At 40.9% G+C, this 25,262-nt stretch overlaps 1 protein-coding gene across 8 annotated transcripts in view; it reads left to right on the top strand.

Moving 5' to 3' along the window:
• Positions 1-25,221, top strand: part of SCAI (suppressor of cancer cell invasion) — a 49,109-nt gene extending 23,888 nt beyond the window's left edge. For 6 of the 8 annotated variants that reach the window (XM_042786677.1, XM_042786674.1, XM_042786672.1 and 3 more), the window contains 13 exons: positions 437-535; positions 1,858-1,954; positions 3,373-3,471; positions 4,574-4,726; positions 5,558-5,659; positions 6,432-6,533; positions 8,164-8,242; positions 10,388-10,487; positions 10,970-11,051; positions 15,938-16,010; positions 17,574-17,747; positions 17,950-18,050; positions 19,102-25,221. In XM_042786677.1, the coding sequence (XP_042642611.1) occupies positions 437-535; positions 1,858-1,954; positions 3,373-3,471; positions 4,574-4,726; positions 5,558-5,659; positions 6,432-6,533; positions 8,164-8,242; positions 10,388-10,487; positions 10,970-11,051; positions 15,938-16,010; positions 17,574-17,747; positions 17,950-18,050; positions 19,102-19,251 (1,411 nt within the window). In that variant the 3' untranslated portion in view covers positions 19,252-25,221. The remainder of the gene's footprint in view (positions 1-436; positions 536-1,857; positions 1,955-3,372; positions 3,472-4,573; positions 4,727-5,557; positions 5,660-6,431; positions 6,534-8,163; positions 8,243-10,387; positions 10,488-10,969; positions 11,052-15,937; positions 16,011-17,573; positions 17,748-17,949; positions 18,051-19,101) is intronic. The other 2 variants (XM_042786671.1, XM_042786670.1) reach the window with 2 other exon arrangements.
• The last annotated feature ends 41 nt before the right edge of the window (positions 25,222-25,262 follow it).

Raw genomic sequence — 25,262 nt, 5'->3', positions numbered from 1 at the left:
GCAGGGGGGTGCTGCAGAGAAAGGCACCTGTGAGCCCGGTCCCGCGTCGCTGGTCACATTGATACTGCCTAAGGACTAACCTACCTCAAAAGTGTCTCTGTGTCTCTAAGTCTTCCATGCGTGCTGCATTTGACTCTTGTGCAAAAGTGTGATTTACAAGTTGGGGAGCTTGATGTTCCTTTAAACTTTTCAATTAACCTGTCACCTGTACACATGGGTACAAGATGGGCAGATCTGATTATTATCTGAAACGGAATCCAGGCTCTGAAATCTGTCTTCCCAGCAGGCACAAAGAATGAGAGTTTGGCTTTCATACAATGTTGCTTGAGGAGGGAGTTTTGCCATTGATGCACAAGATGGTTGAGGGGGCAGGAAGGGAGGGTTTGGCATGGATTTCCATCTGAAGCAGGGAGCTAATCTGATTCTTCCTCTGCAGTTTGCGCACTTCAGAAACCAGCTATCTGAATGAAGCTTTCTCCTTCTATTCAGCAATTAGGCAGAGGTCATACTACTCCCAAGTCAACAAAGAAGACAGGTATGCCTGAATGAATGCTCTTTTTTTTTTCAAGACTAGAAAGGTGTATGAAAGCAGCAAATAACTATAAACTGTTGGAGCATAACTGGGATAAAATCAGTGTTGTTGAATGAAGTTTCCTTTAATCCTCCTGCTGTGTTTAACAAACCTCAGTATAAATAAGAGCTTTTCTGTATGACTGGAGGAATATTCTATTGACTGGTCCTGTCTAGAAAGCTGTTACCCCCGAAGCTTTGTCATTTTGAGCCCTGAGCAGTATCAGTGCTAGGACCTAGTATGCTGTGGGTGGGAGACAGGTCAGTTGGGCTGAGGCAGAGGAACCCATTTGATTCTAATCAGGCTTCACAGGGGCCCATCAGTTAGTACTGCGGTACAACAGCCCTCTGTGACTGACTGGGACAAGGTCCAAGAGCTTCAGGAGGCATTATGTCTTCCTTTAAGACGGTATACTGAGAAAGGTACACTCAGAGCAGGGCTGTGTTGTGACAGTGCAGAAAATGTGCTGCCTGCCAAGAACATAGACAGATACAAATAAGAATAGGGGGAGAACTCAGTTCTGGATCTTGATCTTACGTTCTAGCCAGTAAACCTGGGTTCCCTCCTTAAAGAAGAAATCATCTGGACGCATCACAAGGTAAATGCGGAAGGTTAGTTAGGGAGTTTCCTGCCAAGCATTCAAGGATCTCTGAATTTAAACCAATTGCACGTCTCTAGTCTTGCTGATGTCTGAATGCACCTGTGTGCCACAAAAAGATTAAAGTTTCCCCGCTCTGTTCCAGTATCTGTTGATCCTATTATCTTTTCTTAAAAGTCTCTCCATTTCAGTCTGAGGGCTTGAGCTGTTTCAGACAAGGTAGGATTGACCAGGCATGTTTCTAGATGCTGTCAGAAGATTTTAGAAATGGATGAGTAGTTCTGGGCTATGCTGACTTGCAGATCCCTAAGTTGTCCCAGGTGGGTGAACTCTGAGCCAGCTGTGACTACCATGTGATGCAGCGGGGTCAGATGTGCCCATGGACTGGCAAAAGGTTCGAAGAGCCAGCAATTACATCTGACTCCCATGCCTGTTCTCCTGTAAGGAGACTGTGGGGAAGGGGGAGGCTGTGGCTTTCTTGATGTATATTTTATGTCCTAGTACTCAATTTTAAATAAACCTCTAAGCAGCTGGGTAGCTATTGGTCTCCACATGAATTCAGTTAGAACTCTTAATCTGTGGAGTGTTCAGTGTTGCTCTGGTTTTAAACTCTTCTCCCTTGCCCCTGTTGCCTACCTCCGTTCTGTTTTATTCTCAAATTTGGCTGTGGTGTTTTTGTTGTGTTTAGGCCTGAACTAGTCGTTAAGAAGCTGCGTTACTATGCAAGGTTTATAGTGGTTTGTCTTTTGCTCAACAAAATGGATGTTGTAAAGGACCTTGTAAAGGTATGTTAAAATGAGGATAAAGGTGCTGAGGGGTGGGAGGTTGTTGCTTATTCAGGGATTTTCTCCTAATTAAGGAATCTGTAATACAGTCAGTTTCAGTTGAAATACCACTCATGAGATCTATGATGTTAGCTGTTGCTGCAGCATAGCTTTTTTTTTTTTTTCCTCATTTAATCGATTGTGCTGTTGGATGCTACAGAAGGAAGAATATGGCTAGTGCTACGGAAAGATTCAGTATGATGTGAACATTTGGCTAAAGAAAAACTTTACAAATATATATAGTTATTTAGGAATAAACTGCAAGATGCATGTTATTCATCTGAAAATGTGGGAATCATCTGATAACTCTGAGTACTTCTTCATTCATGCAGTGGATTTAAAACATCAATGGAATCTCCCCCAGCAAGTCTTCATGACACACTCTTGCTTGGAAAGCCAGTGTCTCCTAGCTTGATGTTGAACTTACTTCTCCTCCCTTCCAAACTGCTATCACTCTGTCCCATGTCTAGAACACATCTTGAATGTATTTTGCATCTCCCAGAGACCCATCAAAATTAAACCTTGCTAAATGTTGTAGATATCACTATGAAATTGGAGAGGCTGGATCTGCCTATGCCTCTGCTGTGGGAGTAAAGCACTGAATGCCTGCCTGTAAGTCTTTTGGTACAACAAATAGAATATAGGCCAATGTTGATCATTGCTTCTCTAGTATATCTGACATACAACATAGTAAATAGCTTCTGTAAATCAGACGTTTAATAATGACACTTTAAGCTCACATCATCTGATAGCATTATTTGAACACCAAGTGAAAATATTCCAATAGCTGCAGCCTAGGTAGGGAGGTACCCTTTAGCTGCAACAAAGGAACAGCATGCTTCCCCTGACAGCATATGCTTCCCAAGCCCCTCTAACAACCTTGCTGCAAGCAGCTTCTGGTATTGACAGTTTTGTGTAGGTTGCATTACTGTCTTTGTGTCTAAGCTTACTTGAACTGCTAGCTTAGCTTAGTAGCAGCTAAAAAAGCCAAACCATTCACTTTCACAATGTATTTAAAGTTACTTGTAAGCTGAAATTTGAGTCCTTGGTATCCATAGCTTATGGTAATAACCAGTGACATAGCTGCATGTGAGTGGGATAGTTATACTTAACTCCAGATATTCTTTGCATTTGGACCTACTTAAAAGACACTTTGCATTGCCAAAACTCAGTGTAACATTGGCATTCTGTCTCCTGAAAGAGCGCGTTTTGGCTGGCATGTTAGTCATAAGTGTGCTGCATATGTTCTCAAGTAATTTATTTTTTTTTTAATTATTCTTGAAGGCCAGCACAGCTAACCAAATTGTAAAGTTACTGACTGCCTGTCAAGCTCCCAGTTTAAGAAGTGACTATGTCTGTCTTTGAACTTTTTACATCAGGAGCTGTCAGATGAAATTGAAGACTACACTCATCGTTTTAATACTGAAGATCAGGTGGAGTGGAACCTGGTTCTTCAGGAAGTGGCAGCGTTTATTGAGGTGAGAATACTATTCCCTTTTTGTTGTTAGTTTAAAATTTTCTGACTTGTTCACAGGGGTGTTCTTGTATCACCACCTCTGTGTGGTAAGCAGGTGTGCAACGTGCAGGGACAGTGTTTCTGTCTTAACTCCTTCACTGAAGTGTGTTCACAGTAGCATTACAGTGACAGCCATTAAAAGTGTCTGAGGAGTCAGACCTGGTCGTGTGTTGAAGGCAGAAGCATGGAGCTGAGATACACACGGTCACCCTATGGTTTTTGCTCTTGGCATTCAGAAAATGGTGGAATCAGAAGCACAGCAGTTACCATGATCAATGTTTTGGAGAGACTGCCAACTCTAGTTCTGTTGTTGTGGAAGCCAATCCAATTTGCTGATGTTTTGATTGTGTTTCAAAGTGTACTTTGTTGGATTACCGCTCTCTTACGCTGGCAGTGTGTATGTAGTGGAAAATATGGTGTAAGCATGGTAGCTAACTGATAGGCTCTTAGCATAATTGTAATGTCACCAACTAATAAAGTTTGTTGAAAGGAAAATATTTTTTTTTTATTCTGTGAAATGAGACAGTGTTCTACTTTCCTCCTTTTGTACAAGATGTCACTATGCAACATGAGTATTTATTTAAATATTGCCAGAATGGGTGGCAGCATTATCATTCGCTCATCTCCTTTGCTATTTATTTCTAGGAAGGGAAGGCACACTAAAACAGTGCAGTTCTGTATTGTAGGAATGCTGAGTTTATTCTGCATGAATTTGTAAGTTCATTGATGACATCTAGTTCCTCAGGAAAAGCTCATAGAAAAGCTGAAGCGGAGTGTGTGTCATTTGAGGAAGTATGTTTTTCTGTTTGCTGTACCTTCATGTGATTGTACCACGTATTTGCTTGCAGTCCCTAAGAGCTGTAGCTTTTCCAGGGGGTAAGGCATTAGTCTGTAGCCTGCGTACAAATATACAAATATATGTAGGACAAATCAGTTTTAAAAATCTGCCTCAGTTATGAAATGTTTACTGTAAGTGACAAGACTGCTGGACTTGTGGACTTTTCTCTGTCTGCAAATCTGTATGTTTTCTTGAATTCCTGATTTATTCTGGTTGCTTTTTTTAGGCAGACCCTGTCATGGTTTTAAATGATGACAACACCATTGTAATCACCTCTAACAGGCTTTCTGAAACAGGAGCTCCGTTGCTAGAGCAGGGAATGATAGTGGGACAGCTTGCTCTTGCAGATGCGCTCATTATTGGGAACTGCAACAACCAGGTAAAAGAAATTCCGGGGACTTGGGTTTGTGTTTTTGGAGTTCAGAGTCCTGCCCCCCATGACATCCCTTCTGATTATACTACAGAGATTCCAATAGAGGCGAAAATTAAATTATATTGATTGTGATGTTTGCAGTGGCAGCAAGAGGAGGTTCTCAGAAATAAGAGCTAAAAATGAAATGTTAGATATTAGACCTGTGGTACTGACCTCTTACTGCTTATATTCATCATGTCAATTAAGTAGTTGCAATTGATTTTCATATACTGGATTGTTCTTAACAACATTTAAGCATGAGAGGCCTCTGGGATATATTGAGAAAAAGCTTTTCTACTTAGGCTTTCACATGACATACTCCCAACTTGTTGCAACTTCAGTTGCAACAGGAAGGGGTTTTTAAAAGACATTCAAGATCTTGTTTTTTAGATGATGATGATAGTGAAGTTGTACAGACTTCATGACTTCTCTCTGAGCTCTTTTTTCAGGTAAGCAAGGGAGTTGTATCTAAACAGTTTATCTTTTTCACATTTTGTCTAAATTCATACTATGTAGCAGTTTCAGCAGTTGATTTGTAAACACCCCAGAAAAGTCTGAATGCAGGGGGTCTGCATTCCAGTGAATGGGCCTGGTAGACCGGTAATAAATAGACTGTCCTCTGTGAGCTCTTTTAAAAGTCATTCACAGGTCTCTAGAGATTCAGAGATGTCACTGACAGATCCCTGAGAGACAGGAATTGGTCTGTCTGGTGTGCAGTTGAATCTCTCACCTGGATAATTCCAAATAAATACTGTTTAATCTGTATCTGGCAGAATAAACTGTTTGACTCTCTTGCAGGTCAAGTTCAGTGAATTAACAATAGATATGTTCCGAATGCTACAAGCACTTGAAAGGGAACCAATGAATTTAGCGTCACAAATGAACAAACCTGGAATGCAGGTAAGTTCCAGTTCAGTGACAGTGACAGACTTTAACTGGGCTTTATTTGTTTTGTTGTAAATGGTGTGCTCTTTCAGTGTGGTCACTGTTGAGAGCAGGTCAGGAAAGCTGGTGTAACTCTTCCTAGAAGTTAGTGAAGAGTAGCTCAAACCTGTGGAGTTTGATCGGAGTCATGTCTTTTTTTCTTTCCCCTTTTTTTTTTTTCTCATTCGCAAACCTTCGGTAGTGAAAAAATAGCAGAAACAAATATTTGGGCATAGTTTCACAAATGGTTTACACTGGTCTAGCCAAGGTGCTTCTGAAAGGGTTCCATGCCTCTCTTTATCCATATACACTCACCTCTTCCTTTGTTTTCACTTTAGTAGTCATACAGCCAGATAAGTTTGTCAACTTGCAAAGTCATCCGAAAGTTAAATATCCCCTTCAGAGAAAGTATAAAAAATATTTTATCTGGAAGCAAAAGGAATTATGTAGATTTTCATTTATTTAGTTGAGATGAGGAGTGAATTTTTTCACTCTTTTCTTGGGTGATGCTTTAAAGAGTAAGGAAAATTTAGATAACGAATTTCAGTGAGGGTTAATATAAAGTTCTGGTTCAAATACTGTGTATCTTGCTTTACCATGTAGAAGGAAATGCAGCATGGGCAGACCATTTATGTGAGAAGTATGTTGAAGATGAACTTTCTAATAAAGCTAAACTGCTTTGGTAATGTATGGTTGTTGGGGTTTTTATGTTGTGTTTTGCCTTTTTTTTTTTTTTTTTTTTAAACAGGAGTCAACAGAGAAACCAGCCAGGCGGGAAAACCCCCATAAATATCTACTTTATAAACCAACTTTTAGCCAGCTATATACGTTTTTAGCAGCATCATTTAAGGTTTGTGAAACTGGTGAATTTATTTGTAGTAGAAAAATATCCAGAATGCTATGTGACACTGAATAAAATGTAGTTGAGATAATCTTTTATACTTCAAGATAATGAAGCCTTTTTGGCCTTCTTAAAATGTTCAGTATGATCTTCAGAGAGGATGGAAATATTATAGATATGTGTAATTTGTATAATAAAGGCGAATCTGTTGACTGCTGTTAAGGGAAATTAAAAAATTCATTTCAGACAGAAGCCCAGCTTGCTGTTTCACAGCAGTTGTTCTGTCGTTGCTAAAAGAGAGCCATCTTCCAAGCGAAGCTTGAGCAACGGCTGTGCACACCGTCGCGGTGCTAGCTGTCCAGTATCAAGCATGGTGCATGGCAATACTATGGAAGGCCTTAAGTAATGCGATGTAATGTAGTAGTTGCATAAGATTTAATCTTATCCAGTAATTTTATTTGTGTGTGTGTAGGTACACACACATATATATACAGATATTTATATTTATATATAGACATATATATATATATATAAAAATAAGTGTTACCTATATAAAGTTTATCTACTTCCTATATATATATAATTAATATAGGAAATATTTATTGAGATAAGAGATCTGGAGGACAGAAAAATCTTAAGGGTATTCTACTTCATGTTGTGTCAAACACAGTCCAAAATCAGGGGAGTATGTCAAGGAACTGTTGCTCTTAAGCACTGTATACCTGGTAGGTCTCCAGTTCAGTATCCCATTTGAATTGTATCTCTCTCCTGCATGTGCTATATTTTTATCTACCTGTCTTAATTTGTTACCCACTGCTCTCTTCCGTGTAGGGAATCTATACATTTGTAGACTTTTTTTAATACAGTTGCTGTGCTTATTTTAATTTAATAAAGTTGCTGGGCTCGTTATGCTTAATTATGACTGTACAAGTCATCAACTTACGGTTTAGTAAAAACAGAATAAAGAAACAAGTTTCAGTTTGTTTTAAGAAGCAACTGTAAAGAAACAGCTGGTGAGGTGAAGGAAGCGCATCGTTATTATTTTAGAATTTTGAGTGCCTGTATGCTCAGCCTCTTGCAAAAATTAAAAGCATCTGTTTGCTCAAGCAGACAGCCCATTAGAAAGGTGGAAAATAGTTTTCTGCTACAGGTCTATACAGCAACCTGGATGTGTTGTGCTTGTTGTCCAGCTGAGAAGGGTCAGGGGAAGAGGCAGGTGTTGCAGTCTCTGGGGTATTTGGAAACAAAGAACTTCCTTTAGGATCCTGAATTATTTGGGAGTGAGGGTCTGCATGGATCTTGGCAGCTTTCGGTTTCCATATCTCGGACAGCCTCAGATCTGCCTAGATCATAAGAGATGTGGAAGAAGATGCTTTTTTTAGTGCTGCTTGAACCTCTAGTATCAGCCTCGAGGGCTGTGTGGAAAAAAAAGTATGAACATATCATAAGTTACATTTTTGTCTGTGTACGCACCTATCTGAAGGGGTGTGTGTGGTGGGGAAGAATAGAGTGAAGGGAAGCCAGAAGCAGGAGTAGCATGGTCTTAAATGACAATGTATTTATGGAGGTGATGATTGAATATTAAAATAAACTTAACATATCTCTTCCCTTGCCTCTCTTCTCTTTATTTGAATTTCAGGAGCTGCCTGCAAACAGTGTACTGCTGATTTACTTGTCTGCCACGGGCGTGTTTCCATCAGGTCGTTCGGATAGTGAAGGTACAATAAAGGAATGCTCCCTGTCATGAACAGGGCTTGAATTCTCTTTATGTTCCAGGACAAGTGACCAAGAAAGATGTCACAAAGATCCTTTTAAAAGACAAGTCAATTTTATTCTTCTGCCTACTTAGTAAGATAGCATTTTTTTCACACAAGCAATAGTTAATTCCCTGTGTTTTAATTAGTGTGCATTAACCTGAGACCTTTTCAAAGGACATATGCAGTTTTTGATGCATCTGAAGTATTAAAAGCTTCACCAATTTTGAAGACCGCATGGGTCAGTTGATGCATCAGTGCAAAGTCAATAAAATGGCTAAATGGCACTTTGTGATTCTTTCCAGTCTCCAGTACTATGAGGACATATGGCCAGGAGATGGGTGGTAAAAGGGCTGAAGCATCTGCAGGGACTGTTCTATTTGCACGCTTGTTTACCTGACAATTCAAGCCCTTCTCATGATTTTTGACAATTCCCCTCACCTCATCCTCCTGTTCTTTGCAACCTAGCAGAATATTTGGATGCAGCTTCAGTCTAAAAGCTGAAAACTGGCTGGCTGAAGTAATCACGGTCAAAAGATCTGTCCATATAATTTAAGGGGGGGAAGAAAAGTTTTTAACATCCTAAATATTGTACATGCCTCATCTGTTTGAGACTTGCATTCCTTTATAAGATGCATGCCTTGTCCATTCCAGTGCATGAATTATAGAGCTCTCAAAATGTTAAAGGACAAAAAAAAATCCCTGTCAGCTTTGGATTGTGACAGTGATTTTTTTAAATGCTTTTAACATTTTACTTTTTGCTGCAACTTAGTGATAGGTTCTAACTAAACCGTGTTCTTTAAAGCCTGCGATATGTCCACTTCACTGCATGTATTGTTTCAGCTTAGTACCTTGCTGTAGAGGCATCCAGGCTCTAGCATCTGAAGAGCTGCATAGTCAGGCTTCAGTTTTCATTAAATGAATCCCATTACAACTGCATTCTTTTAATAAGGTAGTGGAGTCTGCACAGACCAAAAAGTTCTACCTTATTAAAAGGGAGAGCAGCTGGAAGTTGCGCTGTTTATCACCTGTAGGCCACTTGTGTTTGACAGATCACATGAGACATTTGTAACAGTACTAAATTCATGTGTGTTCTGTTGCTAATTTTGTATTCCCAAAGCTTTCCTTAAAATGGAAAGGTGTCTAATGTATCCAAACCTGAAAAAACTGTGTTTGGTGGCTAGATATGGGTCAACCAACCCTGCAAATGTGTAAAAGAATGAGGAAATCCTAATACTTTATTTTATGAATGTTAGTGGCATTTCATACCCCTATCAGTGGCAAAAATACTTCCTGGTATGTCTAGCACATTTTTTTTTGTGTAGGATTTTTTTTTTTTTTAATTTTTAATAGCTGTTACTTTCATCTTTGCTCTTCATCAGCCGGCTAGGTGGGTAGCTCAGCTGTGCAAATTTAGCACAATATTTCTTTAGCTTACCTTCAGAACATGTATCCAGGCTCTGTACATGTAAAAAATGTGAATTTAGTATTTGAAATCTTAAAAAATAAACCTTTGCTGCAGATTTGAAATCTGGTTAAAACTGTTTTGGCCTTTCTAGGAGTATTGAAAGTATATTCATTCTCTGAGCTCTCTCTCCTCCCTTTCGCAGTGTTATAACTGCAGATGATAGTATTACATGTATTCAGAGAGCCTACAGGGGTTTTGATTGATTTAGCCTTATTTTTTGATCAAATTCTGCATGTATAATAATATGCTAGCTCATACAGTAATTTTACAAAGGTATTGATGTTCCTGTATGAAATATTTAATGAATTTTAATCTTTTTGCTATGTAGTGTAGCAAGAGCCAATATTTGGATTTTTTTCTATTATGTTTGTGGATAAATAGTGAATAAAAAAATTAGAAGTTATGAAGTTGCATTGCTCGCTTCTATTTGATAGATGCTGAAACTACTAAAAATGCACAAAATTGAATATTTAGTTAGTAAACTCTCGACATTCCTCCATCCCCTCCTTATGACTGTGGCAGTTCAGATTCACTTAGTTTTCTGGGATTTGTGGTTGCTTCTTTCCTTTCATATAATCATTAAATGTGCAACAGAGGTGAGTTGCCTCTGCTAATTTTAGCTTTCTTTTTGCCATGTGTAGGTCCGTATGATTTTGGTGGTGTTCTGACAAATAGTAACCGGGACATTATAAATGGGGATGCTATCCACAAGCGAAACCAATCTTACAAGGAGATGCACTGGTAAGCTTCACGAGTGCAACAACTACGAATTCAGATGTATTTGTCTTTGATAGAGAAAAATGCATCAAAGCCTCTTGAACTCAAACTCTTCAGTTCAGGACATCAGAATATAGATCGGCTTGAAGTTGAACAATTAGAAATGAATATGCAACTCTAAATGATGATTTAAACACTCAGAAAGTATTACTGTGACTTAACGTAAATTCTTTATTACTGGAAAACTTCAAATTAATGGTGGGTGACTTACCAAGAAGATAAACATGTCTTGCTGGGAAAGAACTAATAAGACCAACAGCCCACATGATAGAGCGTACCAAATTAGTTTTGCAGTTACTCTCTGAGGATGGATCTGAGGCCTGGGGCATGGGGAATCTGCTTGCTTTTTATCTGGATGTGGGCGGTTGTGTGTCAGAGAAACCTGGGCACTGTCACAGCTTTGCAGCAATTCTAGTGCTCTGTGAAGCGTCCCTTTCTCTTTGCAGTCTTCACCCTGGAGATCTCTACCCTTTCACAAGAAAGCCCCTCTTTATCATCGTGGACTCGTCAAACAGTGTCGCCTATAAGGTAAGGCTCTTGAAGGCAGCTACTTGTATGGTAGGATACAGTGTCAACCCCTAGTTAGCTTACACTTTTAACAGGCTATTTTTTTAAACAGTTTGTATTCAGTCTTTCTTTTCTTTTGAGGTTGTGCATGCTAGTCAGGATCTGATCCTATGAATAGGAACAAGAAGGAGAAGCACATGAACAGCCGCTCATTGGAAAGTAATAGATCCTCCTGGAGGGAAAAAAGGTTCAAGATTTCCAAGGTCTCTGGTGGGAGGTTTATTTTTGTTATATACCAAAGACAAATCTTGGTGTGTGTGCATGGGGGAGGGAGATAACTAATCTGCTTTTTTTTTTTCCAGTCATCCAACACTCACTTGCTTTTAAGCAACAGAAAGGAGTCAAAGCATTGAGCCTGATCTTATAAAACACGGGGTGTCTGTGTCTGAAAAGTATCTGAACCAAGGAAATAACAAGACTCAAATTAGCATCCAGTGTTACTGTAGAGTGGTATATGCTTGGACAATGAGGCTCCTTCCTAGGGTGCTATGGACTTACAGTAGAATTACTCCATGCCAAATCACCTTTGGGAATCTGCAATTCGGGTAATACAGAAGCAGGCATTTTCAATCTCAGTTGCCAGTTGAATCTGGATAGCATCGCGACATTTATTTCATTCATGAATAGGATATTAAGAATGTGCTATATCTGGGGAAAGTGCCACCTCCTTATGTCTTCCTTTTTAAAGCTCCATTATGTGCAGTGAGAAGAGTGAACATTCACAGCTGCATTTCAGAGGATGAACAGGGACGTCTAGTGGCCAGATGAACTTGTTCCTTGTTCAGTATCCACAGTCTGTGTCGTTTGTTTTAAAGGCGTTTGTTGGCCCACGAGAGGTACTAAATCAGTAATCAGTATGATTCAGAGTAGTTCTGTATTGAGCCAGGGAACTTCTACCTGACAGTCTTAATAATGATCTGGCCTCTCTATAGGGCGTTTGGTTTATTGTATTGCAAAGCATTTCAAAGGGCTTTTTAAATACTATTGTATTTAACTTCACCATGCTAGATTTCAGTGCAAATCTGCTTTTTATTATATTCCCTTCCCCAGTTAAAGGGAGGGGAAACACAATTAGAATGATTTATTGCCTTTCTGAGAAAATGAGGATTTGGTAGGGATTTATTTTCCTCTTCTCTTTCCTGACATTCATTCCAGTGTAACAACAAAGGGGTTTGGTTTTGTTTCAGGGGAAGAAGTGTAGCTTGGGTTTGGTTTTTTGGTTTGTTTTTTTTTTTTTTTTTTTTTACCCCCTTCCTCTCTAGTAGAATTGCTGAAAGGTGTCAAGTGGATCAACTCTGTAAGAGAAAGTGAGGGATTCCTGGTGGTCCTAGTTCAAATACAGCTCTGGACGTGCCAGGGTTCTGTGGACAGCTTAGAGCAAAGGCTCTTTTTGAGGTGATGGATTCCCACGTGTAGGTTTGTAGCTCTCGTGAGAGCAACTGTTGGGTGTTGACAGTAGAATTCGCTTTTTGTATTATATTTAAATGATAATTGAATATTGTTTAGATTTTGTGGGCACACAGTAAGCAAAAACTGCAGCCTCCATTTTGTTTCTTTTCCTTGTTCTGCAATGAAGTGACCGTCAGTAGTGTAAAATACACCAGTGCTCTGTCTGTTAAGCACACAGAGCAGCTGGTGTGAGAGAAGTCCAACTCTGCCTGTATGTAAGGAGTATAGAAATGTGAGTTTTGGAGATATTTCAGGACTGGATTATGGAAGTGGCTGCTAGCAGCTCTGACCCAGATCAAAATTGTGTGGGTACAATTGTAAGGAATCTAAACAGAGAATGAAGAAAAAAAAAAAAAAAAGAGCATGGACCCCTAATTAAAAAAAAATATTCAGCATTTGAGAACTCGCTTTCACCTTCACAATCTGAACCTAGGGAGATAGATGTGTGGGGATGGGTTTAGGTGTTTTGTTTTGTTTTCAACTGAAGTGAGATGGCAGAGTGCTCAATCTCAGTATTTTCTAGCCCTTGTAAATTCCTGTCTGTCGTCATTCTGTGCGTGCCTATGTGCTTGGTTCCTTGTCGCCACACTATACTGATAGTGCTGTCCTGGGACTATCCTCCAAGTGTGTTGTGAGATGCTTTGTAGACTCGAGCACTGGCACAAAGGAGGTGGTTCTGTGTGCAATTGTGTGAGAAGTTGAAGTCAGTGTACTGACTTTTTTCCACATGGCTGCTCTGATTTTTTCTGATAGGACAGTAACTATCCTGACATTTAAATGTCACTGCTAGCAATGCTGGCAGGAACAGCAACTGCTCACACATCCTTCTCTACAGCCCATTTCTGCTCTCCTGCACACATTCTCATCCTCTGCCTCTCTCTGGAGGGCTTAAATGGTGATGACTGAAAGTAAGTCCTGCCAGGAAGTGACTTGCCAGTTTGTCAAATCAGCGGCACTTGAGCAGCTTCCTCCCCTATATATTTAGCTGAAAGTGGAAGATAACTGCAAACCGAGCATATCTACTTAAAGCCTTGATTTTTTTTTTTAACACTTCCATTTAAATATAGATGGCTGTGTTCTTGAAGCTTACCAGTATATATTTGGATGAAATAATATTTTAAAATCAGTATCTTCTTGTAGCTGTGGTTGTCAAAGATTACTGTCAAATGCAAAGTCATAAAAAACCAAACCAAAACAAAAACTGCGGCCAGTAAGAATGCAAGGCCTTTGTCATTGCTGTGCTATAAATATAGCTTAGTAAAACTTACATGTGAAGTGACTTTTGAAGATGATGGGTAGTTCGTTTTTGGAAAGAGATGTATGTGACATGCATTTTAAAAAGCAGCAGTGCTTCTGCTGGATAGCTTGAATACTGAAGTAAAAGAGTCAATTTTGAAACAAAAATGTGTTTTAACATTTTTGGAGTTGTCCATGCACTAAAAGGTACGGCATTCCTTATCCAGAGCTGCTACCACCATCTAGACCAGGGCAGATTATCCTGGTGCTCTTTGTGGTCCTCCGCTCCAAGCCGTGGCTGTAACATGCTCCTGCTCCTCTGTTGCATACACGCCCACAGCGCTTTTCTGTGGAAATCGGGAGTGGAGGAGGTGGTGGTGAGTGAATCCTGGTGTTCACTTGGGCTGTGGTAGGCAGTTGTGTCTGGGCAAGAGCTGAGACAGGCACCTGGGAGCTTGAGAGTCTTGTCCTCCTGGATCTGTAGTTCAGCTGTAGCGATGGCATGAGCAGGTGTCTTCCAAAGAGCACATTCTGTGTTAAACCGTACAGGTTCTCCCCTCTGCAGGACTTACTAGCTATGTTGACTTAACCTCTACTGGGACAGAGTCCAGTATGATCTGAGATCCCGTCAGTGAGGAATACCTTTCCTGAGATAAACAAGCAACCCTTGGTTTTGCTTTATAGCTGGAGGCAGTGTTTAATTGCATTGTCATTTTTGTTTAGGGAGAGTATGGAAAGTCTGCTTCGGACTCTCCCAGGGTGATACAAGATAGAATCCAACATGGCAATCTGCTCATGAATACTAAGCTTACGTGATACTTGAGAGCATGTATCCTGCCAGTGTGTACTCAGTTCAAACTGGCAATGCCTGGGGTGATTCTGGAGTTTTAGATGTTTCTTTATAGTACAGTTCTACTGATTAATGGGTTGGCCTGCAGTTACTGTCTTCATGATAATAGTCTTTGTTTCTTCATTAGAGACCAAACCTTACTATCTAGCATTATAAATCTCCCTTGGGCTCTTAATGAAATAGAAGGGTTTTTAGGACTTTTCAGCACTCTGTCAGATATGGGAAATGTTATATTTTGATTAGACTAGATTACTGTCTTTAGTATTTAGCAGACTTAGATTAAATTAATTCAGTGAAACTAATGTAATTGAAATATACTGCCCGGAAGGGAGAGTTCTATTTGAATTAAGCAGAAGCCAGAAGGAATGAAAAAATTAGCTTTTTGATGATTCTACACAAGCAAATACTTCTGGTGATGTATACCTTACATTCATAACCTGCCAGTAATATAATTTGCAGAGATGTGTCTTGTACCTGTGCTCTGGATGCATGGTTTGAATGTGTGCTCTGACAGGATTCAGACATGATCATTTACATTTTTTATGGCTTTGCAAGCTTTCAGTTTTAAAAAAGCTGTTTTGGCGAGACATATGACAGCTAATGAGGTTGTATAAATGAATTTTTTTTTCTTGGTGATAATTATTACCAACCAGCATACCTACCAGCCAGATACACAGTAGGACTGTTACAAGGTAAATGTTGGTGAAACTGGACAACGGTGTCATTTGAGGTTTCTGGAGAAATTATTGTGCAAGAGGACACTATATTTAAGGGCTGGTGGAAGGTGCATAAAATGAGGGTTCAGTATAGCAGATCTTAAGGTTATGACATACTTGCTTAAAGGAAGCTTACTTTAAAACTCTTATCCAGTGGGCTCTTCCATTTCATCAGAAATAGTTCCTCCTGCTAGTAAGAAAAGGGGAAAGAAATGCTGTTGACTGGATAGTTCAGTTGCTATTGAGGAAGGATGCTAGGTGTATTTTGACCTGAAAGCCAGTGGCTTTCACTTTAACTGCAGAACTTTTTTTTTTTTTTTTCATACTGAAAGCCATATTTCCATTAAATTAGTATCTGCTCTCAGGAGCAGTGAAATGAGAGGTTATAATTCCTTTAAAATGTAATGGGTTATATTCTTTCTGTGCTGTGATCTATGAGTAAGTCAACTTGTCAGTCTTACTGCCAGCGCTGAACTATATGACGGGTGTTAGTGTGTTCTCTGTCATTAATAGTCTTTGTTTGTACCCTTAACCTGATGAATACTCAAAAGCAAGCAAAGTGACCATCAATACTTCAAAATTCTTATCTGTTACAGAATTTCACAAACTTATTTGGACAGCCATTGGTGTGCTTGCTTTCTCCAACAGCATATCCAAAAGCACTACAAGGTATGTGTAGTATTGCATTTCCTACCAAGTTGCAGTTGCATCATGTATCTATTCCAAACAAATATAACTTAGATTCTTCAGGAAAAGTTATTTTTTGTCACTATGTAATCCCTAAATCAGATTAACGTTCCCTGAAGGCGTATGATAGAGATACTGTTTATGGCAAATAATTTGTTCTAACAGTGATGAAATTTCTAAGGGTAGCTTCAACAAGTGCTAGGAGGCAAAGTCTTTCCTACACAGAAACAGAAAATTGCCAGCCCAGTGCTGGGATGATGGTGATTATTAGCACTTTGGGGTGGCTTTATTAGTCACAGAAAGCGAGCAGAGTCAGTTAAGGCATCAGCCTTTAAATGCCAGGTGTAGAGCAAAATCTTCTCAGATCTTGTTCTGATTTTGGAGGGTAAGTTAAGGAAGACTGTTGGCTTTGTATGCCCTGAGAAGGTGTGTTTACAGGAGGAAAAGGCAATGAAATGTTATATACTTCAGTCCTCATGACTAAAATATAAATCCTTCCAGACTTTCTCATTGGAATTTGCCGTGTTAAGGTTATTACCCATCACAAAGACAAGTACAGAGGTCTAGCTTAAACCACAGAGAGTGATGTTAGACAAGTATCGTGAGAGTGTGCAGGAAGTGGAAGCTTCTCATTTATTTTGAAACTATTCCTGTTACTTAGCTGAAACTTAAGTAGAAAATAAATACTGTAATAACAAATCCTGTTTAAACAGAAACTAAATAGAATTAACTTTAAAATACTGGGTGCTTATATTGTGTTCGTGGACCAGTCAGGAAAGTCTTGCTGTAGTTCTGCGGGGGCTACACTGTGCACTAGAGAACTGTGCAGAGACTTCTTAGTTGAACCTAACTGAACCCCTGTGCCAGTGTGACATTATACCACGCGTGCTGTGTGCCCCAGTCCTGAAAAAAACCCCAGAAGGCATCAAAACAAGTCTGCAATCCTTGCTGATGAGGAAGCGGCCTTACTGTCTTAGACACATGGTCTTACACGCATTGCCTTTCTTTTTGACCTTCCAGTTGTTTGAGATGAGGCTTGGACCGCCGCAGGTCAGGTGGAACTGCGTGTGGTAAATGGCCTTTAGGATACTGTGGTGCCCAACTAAAGGGCAGCTCTGTAGGCTGGGGGGGGCTGTATAGGTTCAAATGCCTGGGTTTTTGAATGGAATAAGAATGTCCATGTTTAATACTTCTCTTTAGGATTTATAATCAGTATCTTCTATCAGCTGTTTCAGTTATGACTTTTGTGTTCAAGTTATGTCCTCAAAATGAAGACATAGGGCTCCCACAATTCATGACGAAATCTCATTTCTCTTGGTGTTCGTGCTCATCTCCAGTAAGCCTTTATTGCTAGTCATTAGGTCATCTTGAGAACAGATCTGCCACAAGAGGAGAGAAGATGTAACTAACACAAAGGAGTAGTTCCTCTGTTGCAGAATTTAGTGGGTGAGCGACTTCATTCTGTGGCAGGGACAGCTTTTCTGTTTCACGTGCCAAATGTATCTCTGTCTATTGATTTTTTTTTCTTTTTTTTTTTTTTTTTAGATCAGTCTCAGCGGGGTAGCCTCTTCACACTGTTTCTGAACAATCCTTTAATGGCATTCCTATTTGTCTCGGGATTATCCAGCATGCGCAGAGGATTGTGGGAGAAGTGTCAAGATTACCTTAGAAAAATCAACCGAGATATTGCCCAGCTGCTGACCCACTCCCGATCCATAGGTACGTGCCTAAAGATGTACAACTGAACCTTAGCATGCTATTTAAGCAGATCTTGTTTTTTCTTGCTCAGCCTTTCCAAGGGACAGAGTAGTGAATAAGGGAAATGCACAAGAATTTTTAGTGGTTTCCCCCAGGTATCTTTTTTTTTTTTCTTTAATTTTTTAAGCCTCTCTAAACTGAGTTTTCTTTGCCTTCTCTACAGATCAGTCCTTTCTTCAATTTTTTGGGGATGAATTTCTTCGCTTGCTTCTAACAAGATTTATCTTCTGTTCAGCTACTATGAGGATGCACAAAATTTTCCGGGTATGCAAGGATATCTGTCCCTTTGTGAGAACAAGAATACAGTGCATATAGAACTGCACTGCCTCAGGATGGAAAGGTTTTAGGGCTAAGCATATCACTGTGACTTCAGAAAGATAACTGATGCTCACATGCTAATGCCTACAGCTTGTATTGAATTTGTGCCTTTGTATCTCTCCAAAGGTGAGGCGCCTTTGACTTGTTTAAGCCTTATTCCTCTACATAACTAGTAGACACACTCTAATTCATTTATGCCACTCTGAACAGCCTTGTCTGCTAGAAAAATTCCCCTTAATAATTCAAGATTATTATTTCTACACAACTAAAAAGGTGTAGAACAAGAATGTAAGAGGAAGTGGGGAGGCATGGAATGTTATTGCTGAAATGTATTCTAATGTGAATGGGTTTTGAAAGGTCTTTGAAGTGTAAATGAATAAGCTAAACAGGAAGATGGTCTTTTCCCTCCCTGTTGGTTAATGCTGTGCCAACAGTGAAGTCTGCTTCTGGATCTAAACCATTTTATATACGTCAGTGTTGGCATCAGCTGCCTGCTCCGTTTGGAACAGAAAGGTGCATTATTTGTCTTGTCTAACTGCAGACATCTAGGAGCTTCCCAAGCCCAAGTTCACTACCCGGGCTTCTTTGATATCAGGGAAAAGAAGCTGGTCTTCTGTTAGTGAGGATAGATTTGCCCCCAGTGTCTTAGATACTATCTCCCACTGGAGATGCTTACATGTCTATAATTTCAAGAAATTAACTCCAACTTAATAGGTAAGTATATGTGAAGTCTTTTTGTCTTTTTTCAATTTTTTTTTTTCTTGTAAGGCTTCTGTGAACATATTATTAACCATCTTAGATGAATGGGCATTTGTGTTGCCACTGTGACCGTCTCTGAGTCAATGGAAAATCAAAAATGCTAGAATATTTTCTTTCTCTGTGGCATGCTAAACAGACTAGGATACCTCTTCGGTGAAACTGGCTTTTTGCAATCTTCTTCATAAAGGGTGTCAAAATAAATGAATGTCTGATTCTCTTTGTTTTCACTGTCATCTAGCAGGAGACTCGAAATTATCCTGAATCTTATCCTCAGCTGCCAAGAGATGAAACGGTGGAGAACCCTCACCTCCAAAAGCACATTTTGGAGCTGGCTTCCATACTGGATGTTAGGAATGTTTTCCTGGAAAACACCCTCGATGACTATTAAAAGAAACTGTCTTACTGCAAAGGGGTTTCCCTGGCCACAGATTTTGAATGGTGCAGTTTTATAATGTGAAAATCATAAAAGGAAGTACTTGATTTTATTTTTAAATTTAGGACCATTATTTTAAAAAGTAATAATAAACAGCTGTTAGTTTAGCTGTTCCATTCTGTATGGGGTCAATTTTATAAGCAGAAGTTTTCATGTCTTTTAAATGTTAAACTAAAGAATCACTAGAAGTTTATTTCTGGTCATGTGGCTATCAACCACATTTCCAACAGCTGATCCTAAGCATAGAAGTATTATTGGTTACCTTTAGCCCACATTTGTGGAAATCCTTTATTTTTATACAATTTTAAGAAATTGGAAAAAGTCAATAGAAACCCAATATTTTATCCCCAAAGAGTCTGGATTTGAAATGGTAAAAATGGAACCACACAGTGCAAACCAACAATAGCAATAAAACAGAGTCCTTCATAACAAATATATTTTTTCAGTCTTAGGCAAGTAAGTAAACAAAACTGTGGACAATTAAGTTGCGTTTGGAGCAGTAGGTTTGAAGTGAAGTTGTGAAGATACTTAATGCTCCCTATAAATTTGACACAGCAATTTTATATATGAACTTTGTGCTGCTGGCCAAGGACACAATTTCCACTCTGGCCTGATTGGGTAGATGGTAAGCAGATTACAAATTACTAAGAAAGCTAGACCCCATCTCTCACTGTAATGTGGGTCATCTTATCATTTGTATTGCTGCCACAGTTTTCCAGGAGGAGGGGGCATTCTTCATTTTGAGGTACTAGACAGAAATTCTTAGGTTTCCAGCAGGTGCCATCCCTCCTGTCCACGTGTGGATGCAACGTGTGGCTCCCGCCTTGTACCCGTCCCTGGCAGGAGCTGAAAGAATGTCCCATAGTGCTGAATACGAGCCCTTCCCGTCGCTCGCTTGTGTGACCCATCTGTGCTGCATCCCCGTGCCCTCGCGGAGATGCTGATGCTCCTCTCACGGGTTCAGCAAAGTGGGTGCTGCCAGAAAGCCCTGTCAATGTTTTGCATGCCCACCCCTGCATCTCAGGCTGATCTTTGACCCAGCGGAACTGAGGGGCTGTAATTAGGTGTGGCAGCACTAGCAGCTCCCTCAGCCCGCAATGCTCAGTCTGGGCATGTTAAGGAGTGCAGTGGCCTGGGTAAAGGCCCTTGCTGGAGGAGGCTGTTCGGACTGCTGGGAAAAGTGCTTGCTGACCCATTTGGACTGTACTGCCTGCCTGGCAGAGCTAGAGGTCCTCTCGCAACTCCTGACAGTGAAGGGTTGAGAAAGAAGGGAACAAAAGTATTTTAAACTCTTAAATTAAAAAGTCCATTGTCTTCTATTCCATGGGCTGCTAGGAAGGGGAAAGGACAAGTCTGATCGGTGCTTTTATGTTGAACCCCAGCCATGCCTCTGTTTTTAGGTGAAAAAAATGCAGGACTTGGTGACTACCCTAGTGGCATGGTAGGCCTGTTTGCAGTGCCATCATACAAGGTGTGATCTAGTCAGCCAGAATAGTGAAGGGCAGCAGGTCAGCACTGAGGGACCCCATTCAGCTGAGGAGAGCACAGGATGGAACAGCAAGAATTGCTGGAGTGTAGCTGGGAGGTTTGCATGAAGGTTCTCTGGAGCTGGGCTGAAGCTTATGCCACCCATTCTTTAATTTCCCTGAGTGTAAAAAAAATTCTATGAATGCTAGTGTTTGTTCTAAGCAGTCTTGAAGCTGGTATAATGAGCCCCCACCACTTGGTGCTGCTCTTATTTGGACTATGGCAGGACTTCATTACCTGGGATGTGGAGTTTATTTTAAAGAGTGTGTGTTTGTGTGTGTGCATGTGTATTCTAGGCGTTTGTGTGTATATGTACAATACACATACATCTACTGGCTGGTGTAAATTGTAAATATGTATATATGTATAGGTACTTGTATATGTATTAAAAAGAATGAAACAGTACAATGTCTATATACAAAATTTATATATACACACATACGCCAATTTGGGTGCATTCCACAAGGTGTTGCAGATCATTTGTGGTTGTAGTAAAGGTTATGGCTCTTCTTCTGCCATTGTTAATTTGCTGTTTCCAGGGACTTGCACTTGGGCCTTGAAGTAATTCATTAACTGATTTCAAGTACAGGAGGCCTTAGTTATCCAGGGGAATGAGTACTCCTGTATGTATTACAGTGATAAGATTCATGTATTCTTAACTGTGAAGCTGATGATCTGCCTTTCTTTCTGGTAGGAGGTCCCTAGTTATTAAAACATGGGATTGTATGTAGAAGCTAAAGATACAGGAAGCCTTTAATGCAGCAGCAAGGGAGAGACGGGTTATCCGTCGCCCTGCCTGCTGTTCCTCCACCAGCAGTGTTCAACTTGCATGGAAAAGGGGAATTTAGTTTTCCCCAGCTCACTGCCTTCCGACCAAATGCTTTTGTTTTGCTTTAGCTTTTTGCTTTGATGAAGCTATTCTCATTTTGGTTCTGTATATCTGGAAAAGAGTGTGCTATTCCTAAGCATAGGAGTGCTGACGATTCCATTAGTGTGGGCTGGCGAACCTCTGTGGGACGTTCCTTGTTAACGGGCTGGGAAGGCGTTGGTGGACCCAGTCTTCGTTTTAGCTGGGCTGAAATGAGGAGCCCTTGTTTGTGATCCGAGAGGCTTCTAATGCACTCTGCAGCCCTAAGAAGAGGTTCTGTTTGCTTGATACCAAGCTTGATCTAATCAGAGGAGAATGTACTTTTTAAAAAACAAAAGCCCTGAAGAAGCTAGGATGTAGGAGAAGAATACAAGGCCTTGAAAATTAGTTTGGAAGTTGAACTTATCAGCAATGACTGTCCGAGTCAGAAATTCATTCTTGAGGTCCCTTGTTCTCTTCTTACCTACCGACCTTTTGTTCAGAAGGTACGCTGCTGGCAGGGATATTCAAAGACAAATATTTCACTCCTGTTGTGTCAGTAGGAGTATGATATTGTACTTTGAAAGCAAAAGGCTGATACCCTCCATCTGCTCTAGTTGTAGATAGGATGAGTATCTGGTCTTGGATTTTGAGCCAGCCCCCTCCCCACCCAAAGCAACTGCATTCAAGATGAAAATATTGGTATTTTCCCTTCCAAGTAAAAGCTTGTTTTGTTTGAACTTGCTAAGTCATTCTGAACTTGTGCTACTGTGTGCTGTGTGCTATGGTCGTAGGTACCTTCTCGATGTATGCTTGTATGTACTGAAGAAAAATTTGGTTTATGTATCTAGCAGTCCTCTGTGTGGAAGCGAAGCAAAGACTGTACCATTTTTAAGTGAGAAGAGAACAAATCCTTTTCTTCTCAGGCCTAATGCCTTCCCTCTTGTCTCGCTCTCCCTTTCTTCATATATCTTTATTGCTTATGTTAGCAGAGAAGACTTGCCACCACCAGGCGATACTGAATTAAAGGGGTAAATTCTATATGTGATACATTGAGAGGAGAATGTGGACTGGAGTGAACGTGTCCTTACTGGACAACTTCTGCCTAGCTCCCTACTTACTGCATGTGGTATGCTCAGAGGAATCCTGCTCCCACTGTAGGCACCTCTGTTTGTACTCCTGTTCAAGCTGGCTTTAGAACATCTAGCCACGGTTACTGCTGTTGCGTTTTGTTTTTTCCCCTTTGACTTATCAAAATAACAATGACAGGGGAATACAGCGTTGTGAGTATTTAACGCTCTGGTTTTTAATTACTCCCAGGATGTGATGTGTCATTTTGCTTCATGCGCAGGCTAAAAGGAGCACTAATTTCTGTGAGCTTGCTCCCTGGAGTGCTTTCTTGAGAAGTTTCAACACGGTTTGTTTGGGTAGTTCATCAAAATAATACCCATCAAGTCATGACGTAAATCCCTCAAGACTGTTTCCCAGGGAGATGTGTAGAGATGTCTTTTAAGGATCACAAAAAATAGCAGGGGGGACGATGAGAATTTAGGCTTCAAATAATCATCGTCAAAAGCTACAACTTCAGTAGCTCTGGCCAGGCTTCTCCTCTAAGGACGGGATGAAAGTGCCACTCCAAGGTCGATCCCTGGCGTGCTGCTGGGAAGCACCTCCCCTGCCAGCCGCCTGCCCTGTGCTGTGACTCCATGCTGTGCTTCAAGTCTGCTTTTTGCTAAAAGCTACAAAGCTTGGACTCTGTCTGAACAACTTTTTTGTCTTGAGGCTTCTTTTGTAAAACCTTTATCTATGTTAGGTTCTCCAGGAACTGTTCTGACCACAGCTCACCAATGAATAGCGGTGGCAGAGCCCTCGCTCAGTCCTGCCCGTCCCACGTTAAGTGGCTGCTCGGTGTCGGAGCTGATCTGCGGCGGCTGCTGCTGCTCCTGGGCCTGAGGGAGCTCTGCAGGCAGTAACAGCAAGAGTAATCTTACAAACAAGGGAAAAAAATTCTAACATACAGAGCTAAAAGCTGCTCTGTACAAGCCGGTAACATTAGACTGGCTGCAGTCAGCCTCCATGCGAGGGATACTGGTGCAGAGGACAGGGGCAAGGATCTCCAAAGCAGAGATTATACATTCCTGAGGTGGCTCTCTTACATTTTTTCATATCTTTGACTTTTAGAGCAATACTGTTTCTGTGACCAAATGTTATTGCAAGTGCTTTGAAGATCTGGATGTCCACAGATAGAGCAGAGGAGGAACACATCAGACAGATGTATCTGCTTTGTATTTAGGAGTGGAAGTAAACACCACCCCCACTCCCCTTTTTTTTCCTCCCTCCAAACCATTACTCTGCCAAGACAGAGGAGGTTTAGTTCAAGATTTCTGAATTTGACAGATCTTAAGATTTTTTGGGGGGGGATTGAGGACCGTCTCTGAATTCCTATTGACTTACTAATGTGCCAGATGCACGCATGGATGTTTTGCTCTTAAAGATCCTGGTTTCATTCACCTTGAGAGCAGCCTTCAGTGCAACTTGCTGGCCGGGAGGAGCTCCCTAAGCAGCGATCCAGTAACAGCAGCTGCTCCATCGAGAATAAAAGCCTGTTGTGAGTACCTGCCCCACTGGCTTTGCAGATTTCTTTTGGCACGTGTTGATTGTCACTTTGCAATTGTAAGTGACTTGTTGGGAGCAGGATTCCGCCTCATGCAGGCTAAAAAGCACAAGTTGCTTCTGCCCTGGCCAAGGCCCAGCGGGACGGACAAGGGGAAGGCGGGGGAGAGCGGGGTCTGGAAATGGGGAGAGGAGCTGTGCCTCAGTCCATCGGCGGGGGTAAAAGGAGCGTTTTGCCTCTCTGAGAATCAGATTATTTATTACCGAAAGGAATTTTATAGTGAATTGGTTTAAAGTTATTTTACAGCCATGTGCCTGTATATCGTATTTTGGTAAAAACAGATATTTTACTTAAAATATATAGAGATATATAAATAAACTCTTTTTGGAGCAAATAGACTTTCTTTTTTGGCAATGGATCTGTAAACCGCCAAAGCAATGTACTCCAAGAAACTCTTCTGCCATTGTTCTTGGTGTCCTGGGGAGGAAAGAAGTATGTTTGTATTACTGCTGGAAGTTTCGGGAAAAGTAGAAGCCAAGATTAAAACGCCAACTGCTCTTACTGCACCTCCGAACTGACCGCCCTCCTTCCCGCCTCGCCAGGCCTGCTCGCTGCCGCCACCACCACGCTTCCAGCCCCCCTTTTTTTTTTTCTTTTTTTTTTTTTTTTTTTTTTTTTTTCCAGTGACTTTTCGCGCGGATTTCTGTACGCTCTCGTTCCCGTCGGCGGCCCCCCCGCTCCCCCGGTATTTCTCCGGTTTTGCTGTGTACGAGCCGTTTGTTGTCGCCGTGTGCGGGGGGAGGGAGCCGGGCGCTGTTCGTGTGTGTGTGTGTGTGTGTCCCCTCTCCGTGTATCCCTTGGCTGTTGTCAGCACTACCGTGCCCTCCGGGCCGTGTCGAAGGAGTTTGCTATTAATAAACTGTGGTAAATGCTCGTACCGAGGCGGCTGGTCCGGTCCCGGGGGGGGTGGTGGCGGGG

This window comes from Tyto alba, unplaced genomic scaffold, assembly GCF_018691265.1.
Source record: "Tyto alba isolate M040663 unplaced genomic scaffold, T.alba_DEE_v4.0 Super-Scaffold_11, whole genome shotgun sequence".
NCBI lineage: Eukaryota > Metazoa > Chordata > Aves > Strigiformes > Tytonidae > Tyto > Tyto alba.
Note: the sequence above shows the minus strand (reverse complement) of the source record. Positions and strands in the feature narration are given on the sequence as shown.